Consider the following 20,019-nt stretch of genomic DNA (forward strand, 5'->3'; position numbering starts at 1 on the left):
GAGACCGGTTCCCGCTCACTGGCTGAGCGCGGTGCGGGCGCGACACCGAGGTTGCGATCCCATTACCGGTCAGTAAAAAAGACAAAAAAGGAAAAAAAAAGAAAAAATTACAAATGTGACTATATTTATTTCTTAGCTACTTACCCATAGAAATAACTCAAAGAAGCAATAATTTCTAACCTTCAAAACCCTACCTTTGCTAAACCGTTTTACACCGACAGTTTCATTTATCTCAATAACAAACTTGTGCAGAAGGGCAGGCAAGTACAATGGAAAACAGGAAAGAACAATGAGTAAAGGTATGAATTTTAGAGACAGAGAGTTTGGGTCCAAGTCTACATTTGGCTACTTAACAGCTGTATGAAACTGGGTAAATTACTTATTCTACATTTGAACTTTTTCATTTGTAAAATTTGTTGTGGATTAGATAAAATTAAGTAAGAATGTATGCAAGGAAATACAGGCCAAGGGACAAGAACAGAATATATAGAAATGGATTATTTGCATATGCATATTTAGTATATGATAACAGCAACATCCCAAAATCAGTGAGGAAAAGAGAGACTTCTAAATAAATGTGTTGGGGTAATTGAATAGCCATATGGAAATAGGTGAAATTAGATTCCTTTACCTACACCAGAATAAATTCCAAATGGATCGGAAGTATAAATGTAAAAAATGAAATCAAACAAGTATGAATAAAATGGGGGTAAATTCCTCTATAACCTGGGATTAGGGAACAGCTTCCTAACTATGATACAAAATCCGGAAGCAATAAGTGAATAGATAAATAAAATATGTATCAGTAATATGTAAAATATTTCTAAAATTCTATAGCCCTGCAGAAAAAGCTGGCTAAAGAAATGTACAGATGGTTAAAAATGCAGATGGTTTTTAACCATATAAAAAGTGCTCAACTTCAGTTAAAATAAAATAAATTAAAACTACATGGAGTTAGGGCCGACCCATTGCGCACTCGGGAGAGTGCGGCGTTGGGAGCGTAGAGACGCTCCCACCGCGGGTTCGGATCCTATACAGGAATGGCCGGTGTGCTCACTGGCTGAGCGCGGTGCAGGCAACACCACACCAAGGGTTGCGATCCCCTTACTGGTCATGAAAAAGACAAAAAAAAAAAATTAAAAAAAAAACTACATGGAGTTAACAATTCTCTCTTGACAATATACTCTATTGGTGAGGTTGTGGGCAACACGCTGTGGGAATGTAAAATGATACAAGACGTGTGGAGGAAAAATCTGGTAAAATCTAACAGAATTACATTTGCATTTACCCTTTGACCCATCAACTCTACTTCTGAGAATCTATTCAAAAAATACACTGCCAAAAATACATAAAGACAAATGCATAAGATAATAACTACAGGTTTATTTATAAAAGCAAAGAATACATGTTATGTTTTCTATTTTTCATATTTGAGACCAAAAGGCAACTGACTAATGATTTTAAAGCAACCCTAATGTCCACCAACAAAAGAATGGTAGTTAAAAACTATGGCACATTCACGCAATGGTGCAGTTCTGAAAAAGAATGAGGAATCTCTGTATATACTATTCTGCAGTGATCTCCCTAATCCAAGCATGGAAGAGAAAAAGAGTGTAAAGTATGTCACCATTTATCTAAGGGGAGGTTATAAATATACATGACCACTTATATATATTTAAAAAAAAGGAAATATTAAACAATACATTTCCTTAAAGTTACCTATAAAAGGAGAGAATGAACAAACTGGAGGAGATAAAGATAGAAGCTAGACATCTTTAAATATACCCTGTTTTATAGATTTGACTATGGAACCAGGATAGTATTTTACATAATTATAAAGCAAAATTAAATCATAAAAACAATCCTTAAATTATTCTATAAAAGAGGACCCAGGATACTTCTGTTTGACTATCATATGTATCAGGTACCATTCTTTCTTTCTTTTTTCTTTTCTTTTTCTTTCAGCTCCCACTTATGAGAGAGGACATGAGGCATTTTTCTGTTACCAGGTACTGTTCTAAACTTTTTACATGTATTAATTCCCTTCATCCTCAGAGCAACAACATGAGGTAGGCACATTATCATTACTATTCCAATTTTACAGATGAAGAAATTTAAGGAACAGTGAAATTAAGCCCAGGGTAAGATTTAAACTTTGGCACTCTCCAGAATTCTTAAGTACTATATTATACTGCCTCATTTATTAAATAAACTCATAATTTCTTAATCTTATTAAAATTTTAACTCAAACAAGAAACTAAAAACGTGAAGAATAGAAACCCAAAAAGGATAGATCATACATATATAAAATATACACACAGATCGGGTACAAAAATACATCAGAGCTTTAAAATAAAATAAAGAGGTATCCATGGAACAATCATTCCCTTCTGTTATTTGTTTAATATCAGATTTGATATAGCAGGTTCCTTCACATCCCTGCATATTTTTTAATTCAGTGGCGCGCTGGATAGTGCGCCGCTTGGGAAGCGCGGCGGCGCTCCCGCCCGAGGGTTCGGATCCCACATACAGACCGGTTCCCGCTCACTGGCTGAGCGTTCTTAATTTGGTACCATAAAACGAATACTTAAGAGTACTCTAAATCTAGGTAACCGAGTTGGTAAAGATTGTATAAACAGTATCGTTTTGAAAAGCTTTAACAAAGTAATAGTATTGTACTTCACTATTAATCATACGCTTATTGTATAAATATTCAAAATAAAATGTTAGATGAAATTAAAATAAAATCAAACTTTCTATGGTCTACAGTAACGTCACAATTTTAGGTTCTGAAACCTAGATAATAAAGGTAAAGCTGTGAGTTTAGTATCTGTCTGCTTAATTGACACCTAAGCTACAAAACAGTAGTGCTGAAATCAGTTGGGAGGCAATTATCTGATACCACATAAATATAGATCCCAACCAGAAAAAATAAACGATGAAGAGAAATGAGGATAGTTTTTAAAAAAAATCCAAATAGACACTTTTCTGTAAAGGGTGTGATTTATGAAATTAGGAGTATATTTTATCACATCTGTTCTCTTAAATTTCTTTTCCACAGTTCAACCTTCCTCACAGTAGAATTTAACCAATGATTATATGAAATTTTATCAGTGAGCCTATGGAACAAATTAGCATATTTTCCTTTTCTCTGAGATTGGCTTTTATTACATCTGGAGAAACAAAAGTAAAATTAGAAGTCTGTCATAACATGAATCATAATATTATGCATTTAGAAATAACACAGGAAAAAAACCAAGTTACCAAAGCCATTAGTACATCACGTAAAATCTCTAAGTTACATAATTAATCTCTGTCTACTGAAAAACTGGTTGTAACACATGTGAAATCCTGTTAACATACACAGATTAGTGCTTAAAATGCAATGAAAATTGGATTTTTGCTTAAAATTACAGATTTGACTCAGGACAGAAATGCATTAATGGCTTTGAAACATAAACCTAAGTGGATGAAAATATATCACTGATATACATCAAAAAACCTACTTAATCCCATATGTATAAAAATAAACTCATTAAAAAACAAAAACAAAAAGCTCATAATTTCTTAACCTTATTAAAGTTTTGACTCAAGAAACTAAAAAGATTCAAAATAGATACTGAAAAAGGACAGATTAAAATATATGTAATCAAATAAAATATAATAAGAGATATGAAAGATTACTAGTGAAAAAAATCTAATTTTGTCCTATAGTTTCAACACTCTCCTCCACCAAAACGTTTCCAAAGCTATAAGCAAGTAGCTAAACTGACTTGAGTTTTACTTTCTTCCTCAGTCCAATTACTCTCCAGTGGAAACACTCATAAAATCTGCCATAGTACAAATACAGAAGATGTAAACTCAAAAAAGTATTGTGAGGATTAAATGAGTTAATATTCATTAAGTACCTAGCACAATGTATGGCACATAGCAAACAATAAATGCTATTATTACAATTACTTGTTAATATTAATAGCATCTTTCATTTGCATAGAATTTCTTCACAATAACTTCTTAAACTGTACAAAATTTTCAATAGTTTACAGACTTCACACGGATTTCTAATATTCCTGGATGTCTGTAAAATTTAAGTAAGAATACAGAAAAAATTATAGTAATTCACCCAACAAATTAATATGTTTTCTCCGACTGTGGAAATAAAGGATGTTTTTAAGACAATTATGTTTACCCTACTTAAGTTCAGCTCAAAAAGTAAAGGTACGTATCACACATTCTTGTAATAATATATTAATTTAACTAAACTCTTAAAAATGATTGAAATTTTTAACTCATTTTATCTGAATTTGCAATTTTCAGTGTATCCTTAACTACTTCCTTTCAACTTTGTGATGTATACTATTAATAATACACCTAATAGTGTATTCCACTATTCTGGAATTTGATTAAAAATTTGTACCTTCTGTATATCTATGACTAAAGAGAAAAGGCTTTTGTAGTCAATACACAAGGGATTCCTAGAATTGAAGAATAAGATTTTTTAAAAATCCATTTTGTGATAGAAATAAACAGAATATACATTAAACGGATGAGATTTATATTCCACGAAGTAACCCTACAAGATAATTGGTAAGATATATGATGCTGATGAAGTCCCGCTTCCTAAATATCCACCATGGAAACTAATGGATCTTCCAAGTCTTCATCAAGAAGACAAAATGTAACAGATATAAAATAAACTGTAGTCTGTAAGGTATAATGATCTATAGGGACCTGAGAAAAATAAAGGTCAAAAGAAAGACTCATCTTGCTTTGTTCCGAGGAAAAGAACATGATAACTGCTGATTAAAGTATACAGGTATCTTTGAAAATATTCTTTACAGAGAGAAGGAGTAAGCTTTTACCATAACTTTGATGATGAAATGTCATTCAAGATTTTCCAAGTTCCTTTTCTTTGATTCCATGATTACCACACAACCTCTAGATATTAACTTGGCTTCCCAAGTTCTTAGACACAGGAAAGAGTGCTCTGGATTTTCAACATGAAAATTCTGATCACTGGAAAGGGTTATCTTCTATTCCAACATAAACTGGCATTCTAATTTGTACATTCTAATGAGTACATCATTCTCTTGTTTACGTTAGTTTGAATTAGGTTCCTGAAGTCTGAGCATACATGAGTAAAAGTAAACATTTGACCTTCTTAGGTTGGAAATAGAAGAAGCAGACATTCTTTCTCACGGACAACTGCTACAAGCATCTCTTGGTTTTCACTCCCCTGCCCTTAGTTTGCCCCTAAAATAAAAAACGAGGAAACAAAAAAAGGGGGGATTTTTATTTTAGTCCACTGATATATGCAGGCCAAACCAAATTTAGGCAGATTCATTTAAACACCAAAATGACTAATTAAAGTCAAAGTAACAAATGAGAATTCAAACCAAAACATAGGATGCATATTTACATAGCCTTACATACATTAATATTCGAGTTTTAAAATAAAAAAGAAACATAATATTCAAACTACGCTTTAAGGCAGAATTCAGAAATTATTTTTGAACTTGCATCAGCCAGGAACATTACTTATAAAGTGATTTGACATATGTGACTCAATCATTCCAAGATTTTTAAAAGTATTTAAGAGATATTCCATCTGGTACAGAGCGGGGTAGGAATACTTGCATTAGAAGTGCATAAATTTGGAACTTCGGATGATAACTCAGACTTTTCTCACTGAGTCTTGCGAAAGCAATTATATTATTCCTTTAAAAAACCTCTCTTCCACATTCCAAATCATTCAGCCTCACACTAGACACTGAAGCTCTTCAACTGTGTCCGCTTAAATTTCATTTACGAGGAGAAAATGCCCACCAAACTGAGGCAGTTCGCCTTAAAATAAAGAAATGTCTACTGTCAACACTAAATCCACAAGGCAGAATTCCCTTAAGGACCGTGATGCCAAGAACTTCCTCCGAACTGCAATTGTCTTTGCGATCTCCGTCTCCAGGAGACTGAAAGGCTGCAGAGACGCTTGAGGATCCTGCAGGGATGCTGGGGCGGCGGAGGGAGGGGGCGGGGGAGGGATTGAGTCCCACAGAGGAACTGCATTAGAAAGAGACTTTGAGAACGTCTGAGGAGAGGCGGTTATCTGTAGGAAAAAATACTTATCTCTAGATTGACGTACATTTTAAAGAGGACTCAAAGTGATGGGGTTAAGGAAAAGTGACAGAAAACCATTAACCCTCCACAGCCGGAGGGTTAAGAGAAGTAGGAAAGGGGGAAAGGGGGAGAAGGGCTAAGAGAGTAAGGGCCCAAAAGACAAGGAATTGAAAAAAGTATCCGATATATGAGTTGAGCCTTGGTCCGGATCTCCTGTCCCGATAAGAGGACCCGAGGAGAAAAGGATCGCACTTAGGGTTGTAGAGAGTAACATGTTTACAACGGTAAGGAGCCCTGCACAAGAACATGTCGCCTCTCTCCCCACCAGCTCCCGTTCATTCCTTTACCTCTGAGTCTAGCACCAGCCGGCATTCGGGAAAAACTCTGCCAAAGCCTGAGCCGCTGTAGAACAGCAAAAAGAAAATACAGCACCAGCCGGCATTCGGGAAAAACTCTGCCAAAGCCTGAGCCGCTGTAGAACAGCAAAAAAAAAATACCTGAGTCCCAGGAATCACGCCCGTAGCGACAGGAGAGGGAGCCGTGGACAATCAGAGCCCGGCAGGACCCTACTTGCTCTGGTCAAACCCCAACTCTTAGGGACCGGGCGGAGAACTTCCGTCCGGAGCCAGGAGGGCGTCATTTCCGCCTAATGTCTTCAGCCCTCCTCTCCTTCTCCGCTCTAGCTACGTTTGCAGTGTTCTGACTTCCTCTTCCAGGAGACTTCTGCTTAATCGCAACACCTGACGTGAACTACATGACCCAGCATTCACCACAGCAGGTTGATTTCCGGGTCAAGAGGTCCGCGCTGGGCACATCACCATGGAAGCGATCGGTTTGGTCACGTGGTGGCCCTGGTTACGCCCGGTGGCAGCTGTGGGGTCTGGGGCTCAGGCGGGGGCCATTTTGCCAAAGGCTGCCTCCCGGAGTCGGGGGCGGCCTGGCAGCTAGCTAAAGCTGTTCCTTTTCCTCTGCATCCTGGGACTTGGAGAAGAACTGGAAGGCTGGGCGCCATCGAGCTCTTCGGAGACGGCAATGGTTCCCTCCAGCCATCGCCACCTGACGACCCTCCATGGCGGCTGCGCCTTCCGCGCTGTCCCTTCTGTCGCCCCCTCCAGCCCTTTGTACCTATCGCCTCCGGAGTCGCAGTCGTCCCTCAGCCCCAGAGACTGATGATAATCGAGTTGGGAGCACCATGAGAGGAGAGAAAAACTACTACTGCCGTGGAGCTGCTGAGGACCACGGTTCCTGCCCCCCTACACCTTCGCCTCTCTCATCGACCCTTTTGATGCCGGCGGAGGCAGTCTCAAGTAGCTGGGCTGCTTCTGGAGGCGGTTTGTCAGGGGGAGATGAAGAGGAGACTCGACTCCTTCAACTCTTTCGTACCGCGCCGGATCCTTCCGAGGCCTTCCAGGCTTTGCAGGCTGCTTTGCCGTGGCGGGGCGGTAGACTTGGTTTACCCCGACGCAAGGAAGCATTGTATCGGGCCCTGGGCAGAGTGCTTGTGGAGGGAGGTAGTGATGAGAAGCGACTCTGCTTGCAACTTCTCTCGGACGTTCTTCGGGGTCAGGGGGAGGCCGGCCAGCTGGAAGAGGCCTTTAATTTAGCACTTCTGCCTCAACTAGTTGTCTCCTTACGAGAAGAGAATCCAGCTCTGAGGAAAGATGCGCTGCAGATCCTGCACGTATGTCTGAAACGTAGTTCTGGACCGGTGCTGAGAACGCTTATACAACAGGGACTGGAAAGTACCGATGCCCGGCTTAGAGCTTCCACAGCATTATTGCTCCCTATCTTGCTTACTCCTGAGGATTTGTTGCTCGGCCTGGATCTCACCGAGGTGATAATATCCCTAGCCCGAAAGCTTGGAGATCAGGATATAGAAGAAGAATCTGAGACAGCTTTCTCTGCACTTCAACAAATTGGGGAGCGACTTGGCCAAGAGAGGTTTCAATCCTATATTTCTCGCCTACCTTCTGCCCTGAGGAGACACTACAATCGCCTCATGGAGTCCCAGTTAGGAAGTCAGGTTCCTTATTATTTGGAACTTGAAGCCTCTGGATTTCTTCAAGATCCCCTTCCTTGTGCGGGGACTCTTTCCAACAGTAATCTGAAATTTGGGATTATTCCTCAGGAGTTGCATTCGAGATTGCTGGATCAGGAAGACTATAAGAACCGGACTCAGGCTGTTGAAGAACTAAAGCAGGTGCTGGGAAAATTTAATCCTAGTTCTACCCCTCATTCTAGTCTTGTTGGTTTCATTAGCTTGCTGTATAATTTGTTAGACGATTCTAACTTCAAAGTGGTCCATGGCACACTTCAGGTCCTGCATTTACTGGTTGTTCGCCTTGGAGAGCAGGTACAACAGTTTTTGGGACCAGTTATAGCAGCTTCTGTCAAAGTGTTGGCAGACAATAAGTTGGTGATCAAACAAGAATACATGAAAATCTTCCTGAAGCTAATGAAAGAAGTAGGTCCTCAACAGGTGCTTTGTTTGCTCCTGGAACATCTCAAACATAAGCATTCCAGAGTTAGAGAGGAGGTAGTGAACATTTGCATCTGCTCCCTTCTGACCTATCCCAGTGAGGATTTTGACTTACCCAAACTGTCTTTTGATCTTGCCCCAGCTCTTGTAGATAGCAAACGCAGGGTACGCCAAGCAGCTCTAGAAGCCTTTGCTGTGTTGGCATCATCAATGGGCTCGGGTAAAACCAGCATCCTTTTTAAAGCTGTGGATACTGTGGAACTGCAAGATAATGGAGATGGAGTGATGAATGCTGTACAGGCCAGATTGGCTAGGAAAACCCTACCAAGGCTAACAGAACAGGGATTTGTGGAATATGCTATTCTCGTACCATCTTCTGCCCAGGGTAGGTCAAGCCATTTGGCACATGGAGCTGATACAGACTGGCTTTTGGCTGGTAACAGAACTCAGAGTGCACACTGTCACTGTGGTGACCACAGGAGGGATAGCATGCAAATTTATGGGTCTTATAGTCCAACTATCTGTACTCGACGGGTATTAAGTGCAGGAAAAGGAAAAAATAAATTACCATGGGAAAATGAGCAGCCTGGAATCATGGGAGAAAACCAGACCGCCAATTCCAAGGATATAGAGCAGGTATGCTTCTTTAACTTCCTTCAGTTGAAACTGAAAAATTTAAAGTGAAAATGCGCCTGTGATGACTTAAGGATGAGACTGCTTGAGGGTGGTTATGCTTTGTTTTATACATTAATTTGAACGCTGATGTGGATGTCCATTATAATGGTATAGGTCACATAGGACCATTTAATAGGCTTTCTGTGTGATGGATTTGATTTAATGTGATGGATGATGTGATATAGGCAATATCTGGATTTCAATTTTGGCTTGTTGCTTTGGCATGTCAGTTTTCTCATTCATGCAACAAACACTGAATACCTAGTGAGATGCCGGATAAAGAGCTAAGTTCTGGGAATGAAGATAAGCCCAGTTTCACAGTTTAGGAAAAAGGTCAGACCTATAAACCGGCAGTTAACAAATTTGTTAAGTGCTAAAGTAGAAGTATAAACAGAGTTCTGTGAGAATACTGAAAATAGAAAAAAAATTCCATTAGAAAAGTTAAAAAAGCTTTCAGAGAAGATGTGACAGTTGAACTGAGATCCCCCCACCAAAGTTATTTTTAAAATTCCAAATTTACAGTTATGAGTACACTGAATACCCATATACTTCATCTATATTTACCAGCTGTACACATCTTGCCATATTTGCCCTACATCTTCTGTACCATTTGAAAGTAATTTGCAGATATTTTGACAGTCTACTCTCAAGTAGATATCTAGGCATACATCTCCTGAGAATGACATTCTCCTTTATAGCCATGTTATCGTTGTTATACCTCAGAATAGCAATAGTAATTCAGTAATATCTAATAGATAGCCTGTATTTGAATTTCTCCAATTGTCCCCAAAGTATGTTTTATGTTTTTTTCTTTTACTTTTATCATCCAGTATCTAGTCAAGGTTCAGGTGGTTAATATGTCTTTTTCATCTTGAATGATTTCACCTGTTTGTTTCTTTGTTTTTTCGTGACATTGACTTTTTTTTCGAAGACTCTGTGGTAGTTGTTTTGTAGAATTTCTCACGTTTTAAATTTATCTGATTGTTTCCTTGATTAGATTCATGATGAACATTTTTAGCAAAAATATTACATAGAAGATATGTTTGTATTACATAGGAGATATGTAATGTGAACTTCACAGTACATCACATCACAAGGCAGATAATTTCAGGTTGTCCCACTATTAGCGATGCTTAATCTTATCATTGGTTAAGGTGGTGATAGCCAGATCTCTTCGTTGTAAAGGTATATTTTCCTGTTTATAATTAGCAAATATCTATAGGATATGTAGGATGATACTTTGAGACCCTAGAAATACCCCAGCAACCTTTTGCTCACTGTTTTTAGCATCCACTACTGATCCTTACTTATCATTTATTTCATTGGGGGGCTACAAAAAGAGTACTTTTTTTAAAATTCCGACATTTTTTCTGTATTTGTTACCTAGAATTCTTTTTTATTCCATGTGTAACAATTTAAGTACATTTTAATTTTTTGATGCTGAAAAATTTTAACTTTTTTGATGCTAAAATTGTCCCAAATTTGACAAGTGGCTGATTCCTATATCCTTTTGACATGATTCTTCAGTCTTTGAGCACTTTATTAAAATATGACATGATGCCCAGGCTTACTTTTTACTTTTTTTGCCCAAGACCTTGAATCAGCCATCTTTTTTAAGAGTCCTGGTACTACTGCCTTTTTAGTAGAGAGTGATATTTAAAAACCAAAGTCTGGGTAAATTTTTGCTCATTGCTATTTCTTGCCATTGCAGATTGGTCCTTTTTTTTTTTTTCTTTTTTTAAACACGTTCATACTGATACCTTCAATTCAAACACTACAGGGCTCTTCCTTATTTTCCTTTATTCTATACTTGAATCTCCTTTCTCCCACAATAAACCCCTAGTTCCCAGTATCAGTCATTCATATGCTATATCTTAAAATACACAAAAAATTACTAGACTAATAACACAACACCTACCTACCTATTAAGGTTTAAGATTTCTTTAAAGTTCCCCCCCCCCGGGGGGGTACTTAGAATTATCCCACAGTCAGAGTTCTATGTTCAAACTTTTTAAAAAGTATTTTTTCTGGATGATTATGATTCAAACAGTGTGGTGAAAGATAATAGGAATTTGCTAAGTGTGGATGGGTCTTGGTGAATTTCAGACTGAAGGAATAGCATGTTCAGAATCACTGATTTATTAAAGGACTTAGCAAATTAATAAGAGAATGGGGAGTTTTTGCATAGCTGACACGGGTCTAGTGGGAAGTAGCAGATTATGATACTGGAGATGTAGATAGGATTAAAGTATGGAGATCATTTTTGCAAATAATGAGTTTGGATTTTTTGCAGTAGACCATAAGTGGAAGAAAGTGAACTAAGTGTTCTCTGTGGTTCCTTTCAATTACAAAATTTATAGATGTTTTTGAAATAAATTTCAGATTTACGTAATCTGGTAATATGGTTATTCTCCTGTATTGTAAATATTACCTGGCAATAGATGATTTTCTATAAGCATTGATCTTAAGACTGCTTGTTACATGTCAAGTCTAATATGTCAGTGTATGTATTATTATTATTTTTTATTTTATTGGTTATGCATATTCGTGGAGTGTAAAGCTAACCATCACCACTTGTGCCCAAGATGTGATGGCCAGATTAATACTGTCAGCATGCCTATTACCACAAATTGTGATTATTCCCCACGTCCCCCACCAGTTATTCCCCGACCTCCCACCCCCTTTCTCTCTAGGTATGCTCTCCACAATCCTAGGTATGCTGTCTCCTTCTGCAAGTCCAACACACTGCTGTGGTCTTTCTTTCCTTCTTTCTTTCTGTCTTAGCTGCTACTTATGCATGAGGTCGTGTGGTATTTTTCCCTCTATGCCTGGCTTATTTCACTCAACATAATTTTCTCCAAGCTCATCCATGTTGCTGCAAATGGCAGAATTTCATTCTTTTTTATGGCAGAGTATTATTCCATGGTGTATGTATACCACATTTTCCTTATCCAGTTATCCATTGATGGGCATTTAGGTTGGTTCTGTATTTTGGCTAGTGTGTGTATTATTAAGAAAATTCTGGTGCTGCCCAAAGCAACAAGAATCTGAAAATAAGTGCATTTCTTAAATGCCAGCATATATAGACATATTTTGCTTTGGAAAGATGCTGTGGTGAAATTAAAACTTATCTCAGAAATCAAGTTATAATTACTTGCTCAGAAATGGTCTGTAGAAGAATTACATTGGAAATTATCTTAATGAAGGACAGGGAATAAATATTTAAATATTTTTATGCATGTAGTCTTTATAAAGTATATATAAATATATATTTTAAATTAATAAACTATTTTTTAGAGCAGTTTTAGGTTCACAGCAAAATTGAATGTAGAGTACATAGAGTTCTCATATACTCCTATACACACATGAACAACCTATACCACTACATCCTGCACCACAGTGGTACATTTGTTATAGTCAATGAACCCACATTAAAACATTATTATCATCCAAAGTCCATAGTTTACATCAGGTTCACTCTTGTGTTGTATGTTCTAGGAGTTTTGACAAATGTATCCAGGTCTGGTATCCACCATTGCAGTATCATACAGAATAGTTTCACTGCCCTGAAAATCCTTTGTGTTCTGCATGTTCCTCTCTCCCTTCACCAGCTCCAACCCCTGGCAATTACTGGTCATCTTACTGTCTCCATAGTTTTGCCTTTTCCAGAATGTCATATTGTTGGAATTATACAGTACGTAGCCTTTTCAGATTAGCTTCTTTCACTTAGTAATACGCATATAAGTTTCTTCCTCGATGCCTTTTCACGGCTTAATAGCTCTTTTCTTTTTAGTGCTGAATAATAGTCCACTGTCTAGACATACCACAGTTTACTTATCCATTCACCTACTGAAGGGACATTGTGGTTGCTTCCAAGTTTTGGCAGTTATGAATAAAACTGCTATAAAACATCTGTCTGCATGTTTTTGTGTGGAAATAAGTTTTCCATTCATTTGGGTAAATACCAAGGACTATGGTAACAATATGTTTAGTAAGAAACTTCCTTTCTTACAAGAAACTGTTTTTCAAAGTAGCTATAACATTTTGCATTTCTACCAGCAATGAATGAGAGTTCCTCTTGCTCCACATCCTCACCAGTGTTTGGTGTTGTCAGTGTTTTGGATTTTGACCATTCTAATAGGTATGCAGTGGTATCTCATTATTGTTTTAATTTGTAATTCACTGATGACATATGATGTTGAACATATTTTCATATGCTTACTTGCCATCTGTACTCATGTATCTTCTTTGGTGAGTTATCTGTTAGGGTCTTTTGCCTGTTTTGTAAATGGATGGTTTTCTTATTGTTGAGGTTTAAGTGTTCTTTGTTTATTTTAGATAGCGGTTCTGTATCAGCTGTGTCTTTGGAAAATATTTTCTCTCAGTCTGTGTCTTGTCTTCTCATTCTCTTGCCAATGACTTTCTCAGAACAGAAATTTTTAAATTTAAATGAAGTCCAGTTTGTCAAGCCTTTGATAACGTATCTAAAAAGCCATCACCATACCAAGGTCATCTAGGTTTTCTCCTATGTTACCTTCTAGGCATTTTATAGTTTTGTATTTTACATTTAGGTCTATCATCCATTTGGAGTTAATTTTTGTAAAGGGTGTAAGGTCTGTGTCTAGATTCATTTATTTTTTAATATGCGGATGTCCAGTTATTCCAGCACCATTTGTTGAAAAGACTCTTTTCTCTATTGTACTGCCTTTGCTCCTTTGTCAAAGATCAGCTAACTATACTCACCTGGGTTTTTTTCTGGGCTCTCTATTCTGTCTCATTAGTCCATTTGTTTATTTTTGCTATACCGCACTATCTTGATTACTATAGCTTTGTAGTAAGTCTTGAAGTTCTGTAGTGTCAGTCCTCTGACTTTGTTCTTCTTCAATATTTAATTCACTGTTCTGGGTCTTTTGCCTTTCTATATAAACTTTAGTATCAGTTTGTTGATGTTTGCAAAATAACTTGCAGGGATTTTGGTTGGGATTGCACTGAATCTATAGATCAAGTTGGAATGAGCTGACATCTTAACAATATTCAGTCTTCCTGTCCATGAACATGAATTATCTCTCCATTTATTTAGTTCTTTGATATCTTTCATTGGAGTTCTTTGCTTTTCCTCAAGGTCTTTTACATATTTTGTTAGATTTATACCTATTTTATTTTTTTGTATGCTAATGTAAATGGTAATGTGTTTTTTATTTCAAATTCCACTTGTTTGTTGCTAATATATAGGAAAGCAATTAACTTTTGTACATTAACCTTGTATCCTGTAACCTTGCTATATAATCACTTAGTTCCAGGAGTTTTTTGTTTTTGTTTTTGTTTTCATTTCTTTTGGACTTTGTACATAGATGATCTTGTCATCTGCAAACAAAAGTAAATTTTATTTTTTCCTTCCCAATCTGTATACCTTTTTTCCTTTTCTTGTGTTACTGTATTAGTTAGGAATTCCAAATTATGTTGAAAAGCAATGGCAAGAGGGGACATCCTTGCCTTGTTCAAGTTTCTCACACTTAAGTATGTTAGCTGTAGGCTGTTTTGTAGATGTTCTTTATCAAGTTGAGGACATTACCCTCTATTCCTAGTTTGCTGAGATTTTTTACTGTGTATGGGTGTTGGATTTTGTCAAATGTTTTTCCCAAGATTTTGTAAAGTGCATTTACTATCTCTTTTGATATGATCATGTAATTTTTCTTCTTTAGCCTAACAATGTGATGGATTACATTAATTCATTTTCAGATGTTCAACCAGCCTTGCATACCTGGGATAAATCTCTCTTGATTATGGTGTATTATTCCTTTTTACATTTTTTTTATTTGCTAATATTTTGTTGAGGATATTTGCATCTTTGTTTATGGCAAATATTAGACTGTAATTTTCTTTTCTTTTAATGCCTGTGTTGGTTTTGGTATTGGGGGTAATGCTAACCTCGTAGAATGAGTTAGGAAGTATTCCATTGCTTCTGTCTTCTGAAAGAGATTGTAGAAAATTGGTATAGTTTCTTCCTTAAATATTTATGGAATTCACCAGTGAACCCATCTGAGCCTGTGTCGGGTTTGCCGCTGGCCGACCCAAACAGCCCTAGCCTGGTTCCTTTTGGTGGGCGAGCGAATTGCCTGGATTCCTCTTTCCCTCCAGTCCCCATTGGAAGGAGATGGTGGAAGAGAGCCGTGAAGAGAGGTGAGCACAGCCGCTGGCCCCAACCAGCCCGTTAAAGGACACTCAGACGCAGCAGGGGTTCTGTCGAGCAGTTCCGTTTATTATCACACAAGCACTTGATTTTAAAGGCAAATGGGGAAGGGAGGTTTTTACATCCTCCAATCAGCTTAAAGGTTAGGAGAGCACGCATCCTGTCTCAATGCCTAGCTATTGCAATCACACAGTGTTCACGAGCGCGGAAGCACGTATTTGGCCTATAAGGGCTAAGGCAAGGTTCCCACAGATACTCCCACCCTACTTCCTCCCTGCGCCATCTTAGGCTGCCACGTTAATACACCCTTGTGGGCCCATAATGGCGCTGCTTGTAATGTCACTTAAGGTGGCTTTAGTTTTTAAGGCCCAACAAGCCTGGTGCTTTCTGTTTTGGAGGTTTATTATTTATTCAGTTTCTTTAGAGATAGAGACCTAGTCAGATAGTCTGTCTCTTCCTGTGTGAATTTTGGCAGATTGTGTTTTTCAAGGAATAGTTCATTTTACCTAAGTTATCAAATTTGTGAGCATAGAATTGTTAACAGTATTTGTTAATTATCCTTTTAATGTCCATTTGATCTGTAATGATATTCTCTCTTTCGTTTCTATTATTAATAATTAGTGTCCTCTTTCTTTTTTTCTTAGTTGACCTGGCTAAAGGCTTATCCATTTTATTAATCTTTTCAAAGAACCAGCTTTTGGTTTGATTGATTTTCTCTACTGATTTTCTGTTTTCAGTTTCATTGATTTCTGTGCTGATTTTTATTATATCTTTCTCCTGCTTACTTTGGATTTAATTTGCTCTTCTTATTCTAGTTTCCTAAGCTGTAAAGTTAGATGATTAATTTTAGGTCTTCTTTTCTAATATATGTATTCGATGCTATAAATTTCCCTCTAAGCACTACTTTCATTGCATCCCACAAATTTTAATGAATTGTATTTTTATTTTCATTTAATTAAAATTTTTTTAAAATTTTACTTGAGATTTCATCTTTGGTTCATGTGTAATTTAGAAGTATGTTGTTTAATATCCAAGTATTTGGGGATTTTCTAGCTGTCTTTCTGTTATTGATTTCTAGTTTAATTTCTTTGTGGTCTGAGAGCAGATATTGAATGATTTCTATTCTTTTAAATTTGTTAAAGTGTGTTTTATAGACTATAATGTGGTCTATCTTGGTACATATTCCATGTAAGCTTGAGAAGAATATATAATCTCTTGTTGTTGAAGTCATCTATAGATGACAATTATATCCAGTTGATTGATGGTGTTGTTGAGTTTAATTATGTCCTTACTGATTTTCTGCCTGCTGGATCTGTCTGTTTCTGATAGAGGGGTGTATTAGTTTATTTTCTGTTGCTTATAACAGAATACCTGAAACTTAGTAATTTATTTTTTTTTAAATTATTTATTACAGTTTTGGAGTCTGGGAGGTCTAAGGTCAAGGGGACACACCTGGTGAAGGCTGCCTTCTTGGTAGAGACTCACTGCAGAGTCCCAAAATGGCACAGGGTATCACATGGCAAGAGGGCTGAGTGTGTTAGCCTGCTCACTTTTTCCCCTTATAAGGTCACCAGTGCCACTCCAGTGATAAGCCATTTATCCATTAACCCACTAATCTGTGAATGACCTAATCCACTCATGAGGGCATATCCATTATGGTCCAGTCATCTCTTAAGACCCTACCTTTCAAATACTATATTGGAGGTTAAACTTCAACATGAGCTTTGGAGAGAGGATAAACATTCAAACCATAGCAAGGGGTGTGAAGTCTTTAATAGTGGATTTCTCCTTACAGTTCTATCAGTTTTTGGCTTATGTAACTTAACACTCTGTTGTTAGTTATGCATTAAGGATTGTTATGTCTTCTTGGAATATTGCTCTGTTTATCATTATGTGATGCCTCTCTTTATTCCTGATAACTTTTCTTGCTATGAAGTCTGCTTTGTCTGAAATTAATATAAGGGAATATTGCTCTGTTTATCATTATGTGATGCCTCTCTTTATTCCTGATAACTTTTCTTGCTGTGAAGTCTGCTTTGTCTGAAATATAGCTCCTGCTTTCTTTTGATTAGTGTTAGCCTGGTTTATCTTTCTCCATCCCTTTACTTTTAACCTATATTTCTATTTATATTTAAAGTGGGTTTCTTGTAGACAGCATATAGTTGGGTCTTGTTTTTTGATCCACTCTGAAAATCTCTTGTCTTTTAATTGGTGTATTTAGACCATTAACATTTAAAGTGGTTATTGATCATCAAGGAAGTGCACATCAAAACCACATTGAGATATTATCTCACCCCAGGTAGACTGGCTACTATCAAAAAGACAGAGAATAACAAATGCTGGCGAGGATGTGAAAAAATAAGAAAATAAAGTAATTATTGATATGGTTGGATTAATATCTATCCTATTTGTTGTTTTCTGTGTGTTCTCGTGTTCTTTGTTTCTGTTTTTGTCTTACACAGTTTTTTTGGCCTTTTGTGGTTTTAACTGACAATTTTATATTTTATTTTTTCTTCTTTCTTTCAATTATGTACATATGTATATATATATATATATATATATTTTTTTTTTTTTTACTCTTTTTTAGTAGTTTCCCTAGAGTTTGCAATATACATTTAAAACTAATTCAAGTCCACTTTCAAATAACAGTATTCTTCTTCACTGGTAGCCCAAGTACCTTATAATTACAAAATATTCCTAATTCCTCTCTCCTGTCCCTTGTATCATGCCCCATGTTAATGCTGTTATTCATTTCACTTATACATAAGCATATACATACATACACGTGCACAAGTCTCTGACAGTACTGATGCTTGTTCAGTCTCTTCAGACTGTGCTCTTTTGCCTTTTAGTATGCCCTATCATTTTTTATTGAAAGGTGGATATGATGTACTAGGTAAAAGGAACTGTGGTAAATAGGCCTTTAGTAATGTAGTGTTAAGGTGTGAGGGAAAAGGAAGCACCAGCTCTCAGTCTTTTAATAAGCCTGTGCCACTGGACTGTGAACTTTACCAGTGCTTCTCAGTTTTTTCTCCCCTTAGGTAGCACAGGATGGCTAAAAGGGGCTAGAATTGGATATTTCCCTTACCCCACATGGAAAGTTGGGTATTTCCCTTCCCCAGGTCAGTTAGGCTTTGATAAAACCCCAACAGATTAGGTTCTGGTAAAATAGTTTATCCTGAGGGTAGGACTTGTTAAGAACTGAATGCTCTACGTATTTCAAAATGGTTACCTTTCCTCTCCCCGCCCTGTGCCAGAAGCATGAGGGAATTTTTTTCCAACATTTACCTTGAGCTTGTGATAGAGCTCCTGGAGGTAAAACTCACAAAAGGGTAGGAATCCCCCCATGACTTGCCCACCTCTACAGATTTTAACTTTTAGACTTGTTCATATTGAGCCTCCAGCAATTAGTTGACTACAGTTCAGGTTTTCTTACTTCAGCACTGGTTCCCCACAGAGATTTCTGCAGGGGAGTTTTTCAGGTGTTATGATTCTATATATCCACTTATCTGTCTTTCCAATTTGGGGGGCAGCAGTTTGCCCTTTGATCTTACTTCTCTGACAGATCTAAGAAGTTATTGCATTTTTCAGTTTGTTCAGATTTTTACTTGTTAGGATGGAGTGATGACTTCTCAGCTCCTTACATGCCAGAACAGAAATCAGAAGGCTCCTTAAGTATATTTTTAAGTTTGCAGTTTCTCCCCATTTTTTCCTTTCCTTGTTTCATGGCCATTTCTGAGATCTAATAAGAAATAACAGTGAAACCATTTTCAGTGTCTTTTCAGATTTTTTGGAGAGAAAGGAAATTTCTCTCCAAATTCTTTGCTAGTGTAATACATTTATTTCTAATTCTGATGTAATATTGCTGCAAATCAATAACAATTAGTTCAAATTGTAAAACTCAAGGCACTTATAGTTCTTGTTAAAGTAAGAAGAACTGGAACAAATTTCTAGAAGGCATTGATAACTGTTCATTATAAAAATTAGACCTGTATATATACCCTAATTATAATTAAAATTGACTTTGCACTTGGGCCGACCCCGTGGCCCACTCGGGAGAGTGCAGCGCTGGGAGTGCAGCGACGCTCCCACCGCAGGTTCGGATCCTATATAGGAATGGCCGGTGTGCTCACTGGCTGAGCACAGTGCGGGCAACACCACACCAAGGGTTGCGATCCCCTTACCGGTCACGAAAAAGACACACAAAAAAAATTGACTTTGCACTTAATAGATGTCTGTTAAATATGATCATTCATTTGACAAGTATTTATTTAGCTCTTTTTAATGTGCCAGGCATTATTCTATGTTCTAAATAGTATCTACAGGTATTTTTGTAGTAGTAATAAAAATAACTAACTCTAAAAAAAAAAAATTCGTTTTATACTAGGCCCTGTTTTATTTATTTATTTATTTTTTATTTATTTATTTTTTTTAAAAAAGATGACCAGTAAGGGGATCTTAACCCTTGACTTGGTGTTGTCAGCACCACGCTCAGCCAGCGAGCCAACCGGCCATCCGTATATGGGATCCGAACCCGTGGTCTTGGTGTTATCAGCACCGC

General features: G+C 37.2%; 2 protein-coding genes across 2 annotated transcripts in view; one reads left to right on the top strand and one right to left on the bottom strand.

Annotated features, from left to right (window-relative positions):
• Positions 1-6,735, bottom strand: part of KLHL28 (kelch-like family member 28) — a 24,923-nt gene extending 18,188 nt beyond the window's left edge. Inside the window, exon 1 of the mRNA XM_008568696.1 lies at positions 6,612-6,735. The gene's annotated coding sequence lies outside the window, so the exon portion shown is untranslated. The remainder of the gene's footprint in view (positions 1-6,611) is intronic.
• Positions 6,736-7,183: 448 nt separating this feature from the next.
• FAM179B (family with sequence similarity 179, member B) overlaps positions 7,184-20,019 on the top strand; it is an 87,015-nt gene continuing 74,179 nt past the window's right edge. Inside the window, exon 1 of the mRNA XM_008568709.1 lies at positions 7,184-9,229. Coding sequence (XP_008566931.1) covers positions 7,184-9,229 — 2,046 coding nt within the window. The remainder of the gene's footprint in view (positions 9,230-20,019) is intronic.

The sequence above is a fragment of the Galeopterus variegatus genome, unplaced genomic scaffold (genome assembly GCF_000696425.1).
Source record: "Galeopterus variegatus unplaced genomic scaffold, G_variegatus-3.0.2 Scaffold432, whole genome shotgun sequence".
Lineage (NCBI taxonomy): Eukaryota > Metazoa > Chordata > Mammalia > Dermoptera > Cynocephalidae > Galeopterus > Galeopterus variegatus.